This window comes from Electrona antarctica, assembly GCF_951216825.1.
Source record: "Electrona antarctica genome assembly, chromosome: 7".
NCBI lineage: Eukaryota > Metazoa > Chordata > Actinopteri > Myctophiformes > Myctophidae > Electrona > Electrona antarctica.
In genome coordinates, this window is record NC_136812.1 from 10,936,105 (window position 1) to 10,952,854 (window position 16,750).

General features: G+C 43.1%; 2 protein-coding genes across 2 annotated transcripts; one reads left to right on the top strand and one right to left on the bottom strand.

Annotated features, from left to right (window-relative positions):
- Window positions 1-6,111: 6,111 nt before the first annotated feature.
- Window positions 6,112-12,593, top strand: aqp12 (aquaporin 12). The gene is made up of 8 exons (XM_079505882.1): window positions 6,112-6,162; window positions 6,262-6,489; window positions 6,944-7,083; window positions 8,034-8,101; window positions 8,729-8,915; window positions 9,481-9,539; window positions 11,163-11,279; window positions 11,759-12,593. Exons 2-8 carry the CDS (start codon window positions 6,343-6,345, stop codon window positions 11,884-11,886), a joined length of 846 nt encoding a protein of 281 aa, XP_079362008.1. The 5' UTR covers window positions 6,112-6,162; window positions 6,262-6,342; the 3' UTR covers window positions 11,887-12,593.
- On the bottom strand, window positions 11,955-16,574 carry rpp21 (ribonuclease P subunit p21). Its single transcript, XM_079505883.1, has 5 exons — window positions 16,430-16,574; window positions 15,536-15,636; window positions 14,578-14,660; window positions 13,558-13,731; window positions 11,955-13,164 (listed from the first exon to the last, which is right to left on the bottom strand). The coding sequence occupies exons 1-5, from the start codon at window positions 16,484-16,486 to the stop codon at window positions 13,088-13,090; spliced, it is 492 nt and encodes a 163-aa protein (XP_079362009.1). The 5' UTR covers window positions 16,487-16,574; the 3' UTR covers window positions 11,955-13,087.
- Window positions 16,575-16,750: the final 176 nt, after the last annotated feature.

Consider the following 16,750-nt stretch of genomic DNA (forward strand, 5'->3'; position numbering starts at 1 on the left):
CCGGCTTGGATCAATGGAACCAACGTAGTATACTCTAACCACTTCAACTTAGACTTTACTTTAGTAAACAAATCCATTCTCTTTGGATCTAATTGTAATCTCAGCAAGGCAAATGGCTTCTTGGTTAGAGTGGGTGACAATGTTATCACACGTAAAGATGAAATTACCTACCTAGGTTCCATCCTGGAGGCTAATCTTTCCGGTGATAAAATGGCCACCAACGTAATCAAAAAAGTCAACCAAAGAACAAGATTCCTTTACAGGATCTCCTCACTGGTCGACAAAAACACCTTGAAGACCTTAACAGGAGCCCTCGTACAAGGCTTCTTTGACTATGCATGCACCTCCTGGTACCACAGCACCTCAAAGGCCCTTAAAACTATAGGCTCCAGACTTCCCAAAACAAACTGGTCAGGCTCCTACTTGGCCTCACCCCCCGAACCCACCTCACCCCTGCCCACTTTGACAGACTGGCATGGCTTAGGGTTGGCGACAGAGTACAGCATCTTGCAATGGGTCTGGTCCACAAGATTCGATACTCCACCAAGATACCCATGTACCTGTCTAGATACTTCCTTAATGTTAACGAAGTCCACACCCACAACACCAGAGGGAGTGCAACGAACCATGTACAACCCAGATTCGGCTCAAACAAGGGACTAAATTATTTTCGCTCCTATGCCACCAAAATGTGGAACGCCCTACCAACAGTCATTAAGACATGCGAATCCCTTGACTCCTTCAAAACCGCCCTCAAAGGGCACCTACGGATGGCTGCAATTCGACTCTGCCCCCCGTAAAATCTGAAACCCCCCCCCCCCCCCTTTTCCCCTCACTGTATATGTTTCTTTTCCCTTTTTACCTCCATTATGATGAATTCCTGTTCTGTTCTTTGTCTATATAGAAGTGTCTATTTGTACGTCTCTAAATGTTTTGATGATGGTGGACCCTGTTGTAAACAAGTGTAATGCTTAATTGGGTCGTCCACTCACAGTTAACAGCCTTTGTATTGAGTTTGTGCTTGAAATGTACTGTAATTCTGCAAACTGTTAATAACATTTTCAATCAATCAATCAAAAACAGACCTGAGTTCTACTTGGACTGCGTTTTGAGCTTGTAGATCGGCTAGTTTTGGCTAATGTTCCTCCCACAATGCTGGGGGCCGGGGGGGTCCAAGTTGTTAAGTTATCGTTATCTCAATGAAAATAATAGTATTTTGCCAATTATTTCTAGGCCCTCTTGGAATATCCTCACAGCCTATAGTGGCCCACAGGTTGAGAATCGCTGATGTAAGCGATTAATCAGCTGCAAATCCCTCACCATCTCTATATGATACACTGTATGTGATTTCATATAGAGATGGTGATGGATTTGCAGCTGGTTAATGTTGATGTGATGACATACTGCATATCATACAGTATGTCATTGTTAGGGACTGGCTTGTTGCCACACACACACATGCAACATTCCCCAGCTGGTGGTGCTGGTGTACCACCCTGACCCTGCCCCACTGACGCAGAGAGGCACGCACTGAGCTTTAATAGGTTGGATCTCATTACCAAAGTGCATAACCAATACAAATACAAAATTCATCTTTAAAATCAAGTTAAAGTGCCACCTGGTGGACACCAGTTTTGGCCCTCGTTGCCACCGAAGCCCATTATAAATAAAAGAAAGAAAATGTAATTATATTGTGCATGTCATGTGCATGTCATCACCTGCACACCAGATTAGAGCAATTTTCAAAATATGGATAAAAAAAAAAAAAAAAGGCGTCCAAAGGCGCCAATGGCACCCTGGGACATAAAGGGGAGGCGTCCAAAGGCGTCCTGTGGCACTGAGACAGTTAAGAGAACACCTTATGCATGTGAGAGAGACAAGTGCGATCAAGGTGTGTTAGACATTTCTGCTGTAGTAGTGCAGTTAAAATCCTCAATGCTCATTTATCCATAATTTGTAACCAAATGGACCCATTGCTGGTCTGTACATGGATCCTTGACCCTTGTGGGTCCATTTGGTTCCAATTGCACACTTGCAGTGTTAAACGAACACTCAAGATTTAGTTTACTCTAAGGTGCTGTACATGTTATGTACTGTGGTTTACTCTAAGGTGCTGTACATGTTATGTACTGTGGTTTACTCTAAGGTGCTGTACATGTTATGTACTGTGGTTTACTCTAAGGTGCTGTGCATGTTATGTACTGTGGTTTACTCTAAGGTGCTGTACATGTTATGTACTGTGGTTTACTCTAAGGTGCTGTACATGTTATGTACTGTGGTTTACTCTAAGGTGCTGTACATGTTATGTACTGTGGTTTACTCTAAGGTGCTGTACATGTTATGTACTGTGGTTTACTCTAAGGTGCTGTACATGTTATGTACTGTGGTTTACTCTAAGGTGCTGGACATGTTATGTACTGTGGTTTACTCTAAGGTGCTGGACATGTTATGTACTGTGGTTTACTCTAAGGTGCTGTACATGTTATGTACTGTGGTTTACTCTAAGGTGCTGTACATGTTATGTACTGTGGTTTACTCTAAGGTGCTGGACATGTTATGTACTGTGGTTTACTCTAAGGTGCTGGACATGTTATGTACTGTGGTTTGGGTGAATGGCTAGGATTGGGTTAACCTCGGTTGCAGACAAACCCCGGCTTGGATGAGGGTCAAAGGGTGGGGTTGGGGGTTGGCTTGACTAACCTGACTCCGCCAGATGGGGCAGCAGAGAGTACACTGGGTTCCCCCCTCCTGCTCCCATCTGGGAACTCTCAGGCCAACCCAGTGTACTCTCTGCTGCCCCATCTGGCGGAGTCAGGTTATGGCTTGAAATTAAATGAAATTAAACTAGAAAAAGTGCCCCTCGGGGCACAGGTCTCCACCAGGGCAGGTCAGGTTGTGGCCTCCTGGTGGCGCTATAATAGGCCAATGTGAAAAGGGTACAATTTCTTCTTACGACTTGGATGGCAATTGGATGATTTGAGGCATTTTGTTCCAAAAATGTGTTTTGCAAAAATTCACCTGTTGGTGGCGCTATAACAGGCCAATGTGAAAAGGTGGGATATATTCCTCAGCCTAGTAGGAACGTCTGTGAAAGATTTCATGTAAATTGCACGCTGCGTTCATGATTTGAGGCTTTTTGTTCAAATCGGGGCCAATCCTGCAAATTTTGAAAGTCACTGTTAGCCAATCAGGATGGAATAAGCAATATCGGACAGATCTGTCTTGATCACATGACTATAGAGATACTGTGTAACGATTTGCTGGATTTTTGGACAAAATATGGAGGTAATATCAAAAAATTTGTTTTACAAAAGTCGGCCTCCTGGTGGCGCTATAACAGGCCGTTCTGGAAAATGTGGGGCAGAGGTTCATCGTTGGCATCCAGGGAGTGTGTGTGCAAAGTTTGGCATCGTCCGGGTTAACGGTGGCGGAGATTAGCTGTACACAGACGGACGGAAGGAAGGACGGACGGACACACACACACACGGACGGAGTGCAAAACATACTCTCTCCCCATGCCTTCGGCCTGGTGGAGACAATGACTACTATATTTACCCAGGGTATCTGGGCTAAGCTCAAGAACTTGTTTCCAGCCAAGACCGGCCAAAATACATTTTAGCCGACAAAATCAACTGCAGATTTAGTTGAATAAAATCTTAACGATATTTAGTAGGTTTATAGCAGACCTACAAGTTCATAGCGCGGCACTCGGTGCCGCGCTATGAGCTTGTAGATCTGCTATAAACCTAAACCAACAACACTAAACACTTTAGAGGGGCACGGTGGCAAAGTTGGTAGTGCTGTCGCCTCACAGCTAGAAGGTCCTGGGTTCAATTCCTGCAGGGGGCGCTGTGGGTGCTGGGGGCGTGTCCTCTCCTCCGCATCATCAGTGCCCATACACAAGGCGGGGTTGGCGAAAGGGCCTTTCTGTGTGGAGTTTGCATGTTCTCCCCGTGTCCCCTAGGGTAGGTATACCTCACAAAAACATGCAGTAATCCTGGTCTCTAAACTACCTCCCCCTGGCCAGCCGGGGCGCCCGATGGAGGGGAAAGGAACTGGTCGGAAAAACGTGTTCCTTCCACGTGCTACGTCCGGCCGGGGAAATTCCCCCCTGTCAGGTGAAAAGAAGCAGCTTGGACGCATAGAAGGATGCATGAGGTCAGTCCGCTGCCCCCCCAGGTTGGCAGAGGAAGTGTAGCGTCCAGGATTACATTAGATAATAGGCCTATCTCACAGCCCGCTTTCCACGCCCACTTCCGGTAAATAGTGGTGTCTTTAACATGAGCATTTACACGTTTTTTTCTCTGGAGAATCTAAGTACATTTTCTAATGTAAAAATGTGACAGACCAATATTATTATGAAGCAAACAAGATGGTAAATCAGGTCGAACAGATAGAACAAACCTTACCTTGAGAAAACAAAAGTTGTAGACTTCTTAAATTACCTCGGTTAACATGTAGTGTCTATGGAGTGACGTCACGCTATCACCACTAACCCCGAAAGGGGGCGTATTTAGGGGGGCGGGGAAATTCTGTGAGATAGGCTTATTGACACTGGGTGAAAAAAATGGGTTGCAAAATCATGGGATAAAAATTATTTAAAAAAAACAAAAACAAAAAAACACTAAACACTTTAGTTGACTAAAATATGAACTAAATGGAATTGTATTCAAAAGACCTAAACTAAATAAAGATGTGCTGTCAAAATCAACACCGATCGGGTCGGGGTGGCAGTCAGGTGTCCAGCCCCGCCTATATCTAACCCCGCCCCCATTCTAGCATGCTGGTGTCCTGCAGGGGTTACCAGGTGAGTTATCAGGTGAGGAAAGAAACCATTTGTCTGACGTGATTTCTGTCGCTTCCAAGATGTCGTTCGTGGATATCATCAATGGAGTGCTCGAGGAGATGCACCTCAACGAGGAGGCATTAAGAACCAACAATCCAAGACCAAGACCCAAGTCTGAGGTAAACACTCATCGCTTGTCAATGAAGCAACTGTGGCTTCTTCGCCCCCCCAGAGGGACCAGTAAAAGTTACGACATGTTTTTTAATCTCCTTGCCATTGGATGTGACTAGTGTCAACCCGACTGACCGGCTTTGCTTGTGAAAACAGTGGCGGAGAGCGTCAAAGTAAAACGAGTTCTGAAATGCTTTGAAAAAGCAGTGTGGCCCTCGCATTGACACTCACATACAATAAGCGTGGTTGGGGGCATTTTCATGTAGGATTTTTGAGGGACCTAAATTGGAAATTAAAAACTTTTACCCATTGTTTAATGTAAATTAAAAATGTGTCCATGCAATTGGGGTGGTTGTATTTTGACTGTATTTATATTTTAGATTGTGTCAAAGGTCATGTCTCACCTAGATAGGATCTGACATGAATTTGGACCTGATGGACCCGACGTTGGTACAGCGACGTTTGCTGGGTGTTTGACCGTGATTCTATACATGTGTCTTTATTTCTTATTTTTTTTCTATATTGGAAATGGTTTGTGAACCCATTAAAACCGGGAAAGCATCTGTCATTTTAGTTTTTTTGCGTTGGCTATTCAAAAATAGCAGATATGTATGTATAACATGCTATTTTTGAAAAGAATATATATATATATCTTGAAAGTGTGAGAACTACTGATTTAGAAGGAATTTGTAGAATCAACATTAAAGTGGTTATAACTCTACACTGATCATTGCTCTCCCCTGCTTACTTCACATTTGACAAGATATGCAGAATACAGTAATGACCTAAGTACACAACGTGTGTGTGTGTGTGTGTGTGTGTGTGTGTGTGTGTGTGTGTGTGTGTGTGTGTGTGTGTGTGTGCGCATGCGTGACCCCTTACTACACCACTGCCTGCATGTTGCCCCCCCCGCCCGGCAACAACAACCAAGGCCAATTATCTGACCTGACCTTGAAAAGAGAGAGCCAGTCAGTGTGTATTTTGGCAGGTGCTGTGGGACAAAAAAGCGTGGCATTTTCCCCCTGATAGATAAGACGTGTCTCTGTCGGCCATACGCCACGTTGTCAGACCGAGAGTAGAGAGAGAGAGAGAGAGAGAGAGAGAGAGAGAGAGAGAGTTTACACACTCATTCATTCAGTCGTTTCTACCTTGTCTTTTCCCAACGAACGAAGGTTAAGCCATCTTCCTCTTCCCAACCAACGAAGGTTAAGCCATCTTCCTCTTCCCAACCAACGAAGGTTAAGCCATCTTCCTCTTCCCAACCAACGAAGGTTAAGCCATCTTCCTCTTCCCAAACAACGAAGGTTAAGCCATCATCCTCTTCCCAACCAACGAAGGTTAAGCCATCATCGTCCTCCTCTCCCTCCCCCGTGGACAAGTACGTCATGTCTGGCCTCAACGCGTCCATCGGGTACTTCCTGACCGTGCTGGCCGTGGGGCTCTCGGTCAGAGCACTGCTGAGGAAATGGCCTCGCCTGGGCTTCCTCTCCGAGCTGTCTGGGTCGCTGGTGCTGGCGGCGTGCTGGCTGGAGGTTTGATTGATTTAATTTGGTACTTTATTAGACAGAAATGTAAAAACAGCAACAGAAATAAATAACATATACAACAATAAAATAACAAAATCATCACAAAAATTAAAAACGATATGTAGAGTGGAAGAAAAAAGGTGGTTGTAAAGAGGGGGGTGATCACCTGTCTAAGGGAGAAGTGATCATTAAGGTGGACGTTCAGGCCCGTTTTAAAGAATGCCATTTTTTTAGGGAAGGGGTCATTACACACTTGGGTGGCAGTGCTGTAGAAGGAGAATTTAGCCATGTTTGTTTTTAGGTGCAGACCATCGTGGAGGTGGGCCAGTGGGACGGGGGGCCCCGACGTCACCAAAACCATGCTGTTATGTTTGTTTTTAGGTGCAGACCATCGTGGAGGTGGGCCAGTGGGACGGGGGGGCCGAAGTCACCAAAACCATGCTGTTATGTTTGTTTTTAGGTGCAGACCATCGTGGAGGTGGGCCAGTGGGCCGGGGGTCTAGGCCCCGACGTTACCGTCACCATGCTGTTCCTGGTGCTGCTGAGCCATGGCGTGGTCTGTGGCGGCGGGGCGGGGAACCCCGGCATGGCCCTGCTCAGGTTTTTACCTTCTTTATTTTCTCAAAGTGGGGTCTGGTCTGACGCCTCATAGGTTCATAGGTTCAGGATTTGTAGTGTTATTACACTGGTCCGGTCAGTCACGAGTATAGTCAGAAACCACGCAGGGGTCCTTGAAGGGGTTCCAGGGGGTCCCAGGCTAAAATGATTGATAGTTGGAATTGGAAACCAAATGGACCCTTATGTGACAGTGTGCAAATGTAATTAAAATTAATTTTGCACACTGTCACAGTTACATTAGCATGGAGGATTTTACATTAGCATGGACGATTTTACAGTGCAGATTGGGCTCTCGGAGATTTAGATAAGTATCAGCTGGAGGTCCTTGAAATGAAAAGGTTGTGTTATTATACCGCTGTAGTGCTGTACCTCATGTACTGCACCTGCTGCCATCTTTTTAAACCTGTCTAACCTCATGTACATGTAGCCAACACACAGCTCACCTCATATGTCTAAACTCATGTACATACCTGCTAGTTTTTATGCTATGCTATGTACAAATGTACATATATCAATTCTTCTTTTGACCCGTTTCTTTCCTGTTTTGACCTTCATCAGTTAGTTAATGCACTTATACCTGTGATACTATAAACTGTGAACACTCTAGTACTTTATATTTATATACCTCCTCTGATTGCAATTTTGCACCGTTCTTGTGATACTCTTGTGATACTGTACATTGCTGCTATTGTGTATTGTCTACTGTGTATTGTCTGTCTGTTTTAAAAAGCGTCATGTACTACTGCACTTTTGCCCAAGACAAATTTCCCCTCGTGGGACAATAAAGTATATCTCATCATCATCTCATCATCTCGTTTTCCCCTTGCTCTCCCCCTCTCTGGACTCTACTAAATTACGAATGTTGGAGCATGCAAAGAATAGAATTTCACCCAATTCTTCACACCTGTAAACTTGTTGATTGTGATTTTAAGGTTCCTGTCTCTGGATGAGGGAGCCACGCTGCCCACCACCGTGCTGGCCCTGGCTGCTCAGTTCCTAGGTATGGCTGCAAAGTACTATACACCAGTGGTGGAAAAAGTACTCATAAGTTTTACTTAAGAAAAAAATCGTTTTTTAGTTACCACTAAAAGTAACGGAGAGAGAGGGTGGATATAAAATCAAGCCAACATGTTTCCACTCACAAAGGAGTCGTCATCAGGACAGGTAGGCCAAGTACAAAGGTATAATGTATTATTGGTATCAAAATGTACTTAAAGTACCAAAAGAATGTCCCATTTCACAATGTATAAAATGTTTGAGCTTGTAGATCGGCTATATTCAAATGGCAGAAATGTATTGGGCTGAAGTGATTAATGCATCTTTTGCTGCTGCAATAATAATCAGTAGTAAAGCTTTCAAATAATTGTAGTGGTGTAAAGGTACAATATTTGACTCTGAGATGTATAGTGGAGTATAAGTGAAAGTAGTGAACAGTGGAATTAAAGATAGTAAATACCAAAATTTGGTGCCCATATTGCAAAAGTAGATGGTTTTTCCGGAGGCTTCAAAACGCCACTGAGCAACTTCCATCGAAATGAATAGCGGGGGGCGGTTGTGCTTTCGCTCCGGTTCGGCCTCTATCCTTTTATTACTCTATCTATGGTTCCACCCCTGTTCCTTCCTGTAGGGGCCCATGGGGGCCTGCTGGCAGCGGGGTACTACTGGCGCATGGAGCTGACCGACATGCACTTGATCAAGAACCTGATGTCCAGCTCATGCAGCTCGTCTCTGCTGGTGTCCCCAGCGCAGGGCTTCTTCACCGAGTTTATCTGTGCTCTGGGCTTCTACCTGGTCCACCTGAGTCTGAGGCGCAGGTATGTTTATCTGGGCTCTGGGCTTCTACCTGGTCCACCTGAGTCTGAGGCGCAGGTATGACTTTATCTGTGCTCTGGGCTTCTACCTGGTCCACCTGAGTCTGAGGCGCAGGTATGTTTATCTGTGCTCTGGGCTTCTACCTGGTCCACCTGAGTCTGAGGCGCAGGTATGTTTATCTGTGCTCTGGGCTTCTACCTGGTCCACCTGAGTCTGAGGCGCAGGTATGTTTATCTGTGCGCTGGGCTTCTACCTGGTCCACCTGAGTCTGAGGCATTTGAGCCACGGACCACCATCTGACGAGATTACGCCTCGCTGATCCAAAACTAAAGAATATTTTGATGTTGTTGGATAAGATTTTGTCCACAATTCCATGCTGTATTGATTTGATGTTGGTACCATAGGAGAGATAACAGGCAAACTCTCTATCATTAAGCTGGAGACCACCTGGAAGCCCCTGAAGGACCACTGGTGGTCCCCGGACCACTGGTCGTGACCCCCACAATATAACACACTATATAAACCTGTGATGTGACAATAAAGTTGATTCTAGTTGTGGTTCTGCAGGTCAGCTCTGATCCAGGTGCCTGTGGCTGCTGTCCTGCTCACCTTCATGTCCCATTCTGGTGAGTCCTAAACTAGCTAAAGAAAACCTTGTTGTTCAGAAATGGCGGAAATAGCCTGTCTAGATGGTTTAAATCTTGAACACAAAATAAGCTGTAAAGAATAACTTTTACTATGTACCTGCTGCAATGCAATGCTGAATTGAAGCCACACTTTGTTGTACAATTATAAGTAGCCATACAATTTAGGCATATAGCAGACGCTCTTAATCCAGAGTGATTTACAGTAAGCAAGAACAACACATGGTAATACATTAAATGCATAGAAATAGTCATCAAGGATCATAAGTAAGCTAAGAACCTAACCTATCCTATCCGTCTAACAGTACAAGTAAGATGCACAAACGCGGGAAGTGAACGCAGCTCGTAAATTGCAATAACAACAATTAGAATAAATTACGTACTTTTTTAAGAGTTTTTTTACGTTATTTTTTGTATTTTTTAAGGGTTTAAGATTAAGAAGTGTTTTGTGTGTACAGCTGCGCCCTCTGGTGGCGGGCGGGTGGTGTTACAGCTTGACACACACAGACAGACAGACATGTTCTGCTAGGTCTCATAGTTAGTGCTCACTGCGTTCGCAAATATCTGTCCAATGAAACTATGAGTATACTCTATACTATAGAATGCTGTGTCTATATAATATGCTATAATATAAGTTATATATATATATAAGTTTAGCCTTTGCATACGCCTGCAAGGTCGTCGAGGCTAGGGCAAGTGCTACGGCAAGTGGTACAGGCTAAGGTGGAGTCGGAAGAGGTGAGTTTTCAGACTTCCATGCCATAATATACAATGAGGTTAAGAAAATACACACTAATGACCGTGCATTTGCAGTGGTTGCCCCCACTTTGTGGAATGCCCTGCCCTTTGTACTAAAAAATGCAGAGTCTGTCGACGGTTTTAAGAACTTGCTAAAAACGTTTTTATTTCGTCAGCACTTTATTTTATGATGTTTTCAATGTTTTACCTCTTATTGTTGATATATCTCTACTGTTTTATTTGCATTTCATTGTTTTACCTTCTATTTTTAACATGATTGTTTTACCTTGTTGTACAGCACTTTGTAACACTGTTTTGAAAAGTGCTCTATAAATAAAATTTACTTACTTACTAATACACTATCTCTATACAAGTTATTCTACTTCTTCCGTTGTCTAAACGGAAGTCAAATAACTTCTGTCTAAACAAAAAAGCAGATGTTTCACCAATCACCACTAGATGTTTCACCACTAGTAGGCTACTGTACAGTCGAGTTTGTTTTCTAGTGAGACTATACATAGAAATATCAATTTACATTGAAATGTAAATGGTGCATTTAAAAAGTGCTTTTATCCAAAGCGCTTGACATAGATTGTGCATTACATTCACCCATTCACACACACATTCACACACCAATGGCGGAGGAAATCATGCAAGGCACAAACCTGCACATCGGGAGCAATTAGAGGTTCAGAGTCTTGCTCAAGGACACTTCGACACCAACTCTGGGGGAGCCCGGATCGGGATCAAACTGGGAACCGCATGGTTCCCATCCGACTGCTCTACCGGCCACTCTACCCCTGAGCCACTGTAATGAAGCACTGAATGATTAACAAGGTAACGTCCCTGTCCTGTTGTGTCTTGCAGCCAGTGGATATACATCAGCGTACATAAACCCTGCCCTGGCGTACGCCATGACCTTCCAGTGTTCCGGCTCCACCTTGGGCCAGTATGCACTGGTCTACTGGCTCGGACCTCTGACTGGTAAAGTGCATCACCCATCATGAACATTTACTTCATGGGGATTCGTAATTTCATTCCGTTTTTGGTATTAAACATTGGCACATATTTATAGAGATAATACATTTCTGTTCAACGCTTAGCCTTTGTAAACACAAATTGCACAGGGTACACTATTACAAACAATTTAAACCAGTGGTTCTGAAACTTTTTCATGTCCTGTATTTGGCCGCAGACTCCACAGCTTATCTATAAAGAGAAAACACAGAAGTAAAAAAAAAAAAAGAAATAAAATACAGATTGAATTATTTTGAATTCTTCTTGAGAATTTCTGTTCTGGATTCCCACCTCAAAATTGTATCTTTTGGGGTAGCATCAATTTAGAAAAAAAGGTTTGAACACCACTGTTATAAAGGACATATATCCGTGTGACCTGTAGCAACTGTTAAGCGTTAATAGGTATAATTCCCACTGGTAAAGAGTGTTTCTTTCTTTCCTTCCAGGAATGACCGTGGCACTATTCTTGTATATGGGTCACATTCCAAGGATCTTTATGAAGAACCTGCTTTATTCTCAGAAGACACGCTTCAGAGTGCCAAAGGCAGAGCAAGGAGACAAGAAGAAAAAGTGAAACGCTTCGTCCGACATTTTTTTTTTCTTTTTAAACAGAATTCATGTTTTTCTTTTTTAGGGACATTGTGTGGGTTAAGACAAGTTGCATATGGTCGCTGTCCTGCAGAAACCAGCAAAATCTGCTTTTCAGGTTTTATATTTTAGTTATTCCATAAATCAATGCCATTGAAAATTTGATATTATTTTTCATTTCCTGAAATGTTTCTTCAATAATGTTCAATGAAAAAAAAAAAGTGTTTGCTTGTTGAGCTTTATTTAGTAACCCATATAATTTCACTCAGTAAACAAAAATGAACATGTTAGTGTGGTTCTACTGATATACTGTAGAAACATACGTTTTTCCAGAAAACTGTTAAAGGATTTGGAAGACATTTTTAGAATCAGCCTCAGGTCTCAAAGTGTTAAAGCCTGTTCACACCAAGCATGAGAACGATAATTATGTGAGCGTCCACACAGACGCTCGCTACGTTCTCACAGTGGCACAAGCATGTTGTGAGGCAGGCCACAGCCACCACACACCTCCCCCATGTGACAGTGGACAATTAGTGAGGAAAGAAATGAGGGTAAAAAAAAAAAAAAAAAAAAAGCCTAAACAAATTAACTTCTGTTAAGCAGCAGAATCAGGCAAATGAAACAAAGTGTCAATAACATATCTGTAAGAGTCCAATTGGGTCCCACCTTGACAACCACTGAGCTACACGTTTTTACATCCATCTGCAGACTGTATGACTGTCATAAATTAATTAATAAACACACCGGTAGTCCTTCAGGTGTGAAAGATGGAGTGCCGTAATTCTTTTTCCACCCTAAAACATGATCATCAGGTTTTTTACAAAAAGTGTACAGTATTTGTTAAAATGACGCTTTTATGTGGACATGCCTACCAGTTCGTTAAGTATGCGTGGTGGGTGGTGATCCCCCTGAACTGGAGCCGCACCCACAGCTGTGGTTGTATGATAAAGGGGGAGGGGATGATATTGTGATGTCACTATATCACAGTTTTTTCATTGGCATGTTTGACTGTCAAGGTTTCAGCCTCCAGGAAGAAACCATACAAAGTGAATACCTGTACATCATTGCACATAACCACACAAAGGTGTCTAGTAATGCACTACGGTCACCTCATAAACACAGCACTCCATCCATCCATGAAGTACTGTCCCCTCATAAACACGGCACTCCATCGTTAAGATTTGCTGCTAGCTCCCAGAAGGCTCAACAGTGCTTTGTTGTGAGGCCAGGGTGTTCTTCTTCTTGGCCTGTGCTTTACCAGAGCCTGGGGGGGACAATGACACATTAGGACCAAACTAATAACTGATCAGAAAAAATAGATAAATACAAATAATCAAGAATCAACTTTATTGTCACATCACTGGTTTACAGGTACAGTATAAGCAATGGCAAAAATAGCAGATCTACAAGATCACAACACATTGCAATGGCTATTTTGGCAAATCCCGTTGCGTAGACTAGAGTGAAATAAAAGTGCATTTGTTATTGGGCTCTTTACAGGTCTGTTTTATCAAGTATAGACTAGGGTTTAAGTGGTACTGAATTTGCAGCTCAACAAAAGCTAATTTATATGACGGAGGACAATTTCACGATACATTTAAATATCGGCAAGACAATTATTGTCATCACGATAACAACGATAGTTGTCATTTCTCACCTGACGGTGTGGGGGTCTCGTGCTGGCCCTCAGGTCGCTGTGTGGGGTTCTGGCTCTCCTGCTGGGCCTCGGGTCGATCCACCCACAGCACATGTTCAGGATCGTTCAACAGCTTCTTGCTGTGGCCACAGCTCAGACACCTCGACACGGTGAAGCCAGTCTTTCCTTTTTTCCCTTGTGGGACAATGAAAAAAAAAACAGTCATCTAAAAAGGCTAAATCTAAACTCGTTACCCCAGCATCATCAACATTAGCCAAAAGACTAAGAAGGAATTAGCCCTTTGCTAAATCCCACCTCAAAAAGTGATTGTCCAATGCCAATCCAAATAGTTTAGCAACTGTTGCTATGCAGGTCAAGCTATCGCCACCTCATAGCTGTCAATGCTATTTTGCATGGCTGTGTTGTTGAACATATAAACGGCTTAACGTCGAGAAAGTTACATGACTGACCCACCCAGGTGATGGCAATAATACTAGACCGTAGTCTTACCGTACAACATGAAAACATTAAAAGTTGATTTCTCCCTCTGTCATTTCCTCGTATTTATAGTTTATTTAAATAATGTCATGCAAATTTGTCCAGTGCATATCCTACTGCAGGCCTGGTTGTCTAGATTTAGAAGACATCTTGATGCTCTTGCTACTGAAATGATCGATTACTTATATGGAGAAATCCCATCATTTATATGCATATATACTATATATTTTAGACAGCTGGTGGATGGAAATTAAGCTCCACCCACGCGGCTGAATGCCACGACGGCCAGATTCCCGGAAACGCTTGCCCCAGCGGCATTCAGCCGCGTGGGTGGAGCTTCTTTTCCATCCACCAGCTGTCTAAAAACCCGGAAAAGATGCTGGCCGACAGCAGAACACGGCCGCGGCTGTCGGCTCAGGTCTGGAAACTGTATGGGGGAGAAGGACATCTTGCCCTGTCTCCTCGCTGCAAAACGTGCCTATTGGACAAGGACAGGTTGGAGAGGGACTTAGCAAAGGGCTAATTACATTTATTATGACTTACTTTTCTGTCTTGTCGTGGCAGTTACACCCGGCACAAGCAACAAGCAGCACTTCTTGCATAAGGTTCTCTTCACCGAAGGGTCTCTGATGAGAAACACAATGAACAGACAGGAAAAACATATGGGTTTAAAGGAGGATGAGACTCTAGGCTCATTTTGTAGTTTTGCTTTCATGTTCAGGTTAAAAACTACAGCAGATTTAAAACATGACAGACTACATAGACTGACTTTTATTACACCACTCTGTACCTAAACAAATTCATAATGGGTGTGTGTTAGATTTCGTTGTGCCCGGCAATGTGCAATCACTGACAATACTGCCGACTACCATTTAATGCTTGCACATTGACATTTGTGCAGCTGTGTTGTTCACTAGCCTACCATGTTTTACCCTGCCTGCTGTAGTAAAAACTACGTTTTCCCTGGGTTTTCATGCCCCTTTAAACTCACTCACGCCCTCTGTCCCAAACAGCGGTGTTTACCAGACATATTAATATAAAATAATGCACCTCCAGTCAAGACTATTAATATCTTTCAAAACTGCTGTAAATCCTGTGCCAATAATAGACAACCATTACCTTCATCACTAGATTTAGTATATCGTCTCTGTCGGGTGGAAACCTCATATGTCCAACACTTACTTTTTCACAATTCTAATTCAAAAGTAGCAGATCTACAAGCTCAAAACACGTCAATTTGCAGGGCTCTGCGCTTCAAGCTTGCAGATCTGCTACTTTTTATGCTCTTGTGTACCACCGGCAGATTCGTGTCTGGCCACTGTGAGGCTAAGGCAGTTCCTGGGACAAACAATATTATATATATTTAGATATATTTAGATACATCTCCAAATACTTAATTATGGGTCAACAAGAACAACAGCTGCATTTAAAACATGTTACTTGCTGTCGTCCTCATCCATAATAAAACCAATCGAACACACAGAACAATCGATGGACTTACTGTCTGAGCACCAGACGTCTTGCGATGGTCTTCTGGGTGAAACAGTAGAAGCGGGCCAGCTCCACGTTGTCCGGGTTCTGGGCCAGAACGCAGTGGGCAGCCTGCAGCGGGCCGTGGTGATTTTTCACAGGAAGTTTTGATTTAGTTTACTCAATACGTCTTTTGAATACAATTGTGTTCGGGTTTTAGTCATATTTTAGTCACCTGAACATGTTTTACTTTTAGTCTAGTTTTAGTCAACTAAATATCCTAAGATTTCAGTCGACTAAATCTACAGTTCCTTAGCTCTGGTCCATAGCTCTAATGCGTTGCAAAACGCATTAGAGCTATGGACCAGAGCTGTACAGTTCCTCTACTAAAATGTTATTTTGGCAGCCAGGCCTTGATGATCCATCAAAATATACCAAAAGTAGCAAAAGTAAAAGTACTAAAATGTTTGAAAATATCGAAAATATAGGTTTACAAGCTCACAAAAAATAGGGCTAAAGTGGTTAATGTGTGTTTCATAATATATAGACTAAAGTAAGTCAGAGAGGCTAAGGGCTCGGTATCAGTCAGGGTGTTGCAAGTTTTCAAGTAATTTTAGGCCTAGTGGAGTAAAAACTACAGAGTAGAAGTATTAAGTATTACAAATAATACACTTTAGTAAACATAAAAGTACCTCAACACCGTACTTAAGCACAGTACTTAAATGTAATACATGTACTTAGTTACTTTACACCACTGAAAACAGCAGTCTAATCATATCAAGACAGATTGCATACGTTTCGATCTATCAAACATTAACATACATTTATACTTGACGAAGCTGAGCGCCCACAGAGATTATAGATCGGCGCTTTCTAACCACTGACCAGCGACGCGTATTGCTGGATTAACAGATTAATTAATTACCTGATAGAGATAGTTCAGTCTCTGATATGCCTCTTTATCTTTCATGGGCGCCGCCATCTTTGTTTTACAAAAGATAAACAAAAGAGAGGAAACCGGAGGTGAATTCAACTCATATCCGCTTCCCGTAGAGTAGATCCCGATCCCATAGCTGGGGAGGAGTGGCTTGATGCGTCGTCAAGACAACCTTAGAGCATATACTCTAAGAAGGCAACCGACCGCTGGCTAAAACGTTCTGATATTGGATTGAATCAGATGAATCAGAGAGAGTCCGATCGAGGCCAGACCCACTTGTCATATCATAACTAGTCAGATCTAGCCCAG

Excerpts from the sequence above, each read along its gene's own strand:
- aqp12 (XM_079505882.1), top strand. The coding sequence starts at position 6,343 with ATGTCTGGCCTCAACGCGTCCATCGGGTACTTCCTGACCGTGCTGGCC. Across the intron at positions 9,540-11,162 it reads CACCTTCATGTCCCATTCTG|CCAGTGGATATACATCAGCG; the intron begins GTGAGTCCTAAA and ends TGTGTCTTGCAG. Across the intron at positions 11,280-11,758 it reads CTGGCTCGGACCTCTGACTG|GAATGACCGTGGCACTATTC; the intron begins GTAAAGTGCATC and ends CTTTCCTTCCAG.
- rpp21 (XM_079505883.1), bottom strand. The coding sequence starts at position 16,486 with ATGGCGGCGCCCATGAAAGATAAAGAGGCATATCAGAGACTGAACTAT. Across the intron at positions 15,637-16,429 it reads GACTGAACTATCTCTATCAG|GCTGCCCACTGCGTTCTGGC; the intron begins GTAATTAATTAA and ends GGCCCGCTGCAG. Across the intron at positions 14,661-15,535 it reads AGACGTCTGGTGCTCAGACA|AGACCCTTCGGTGAAGAGAA; the intron begins GTAAGTCCATCG and ends GTTTCTCATCAG.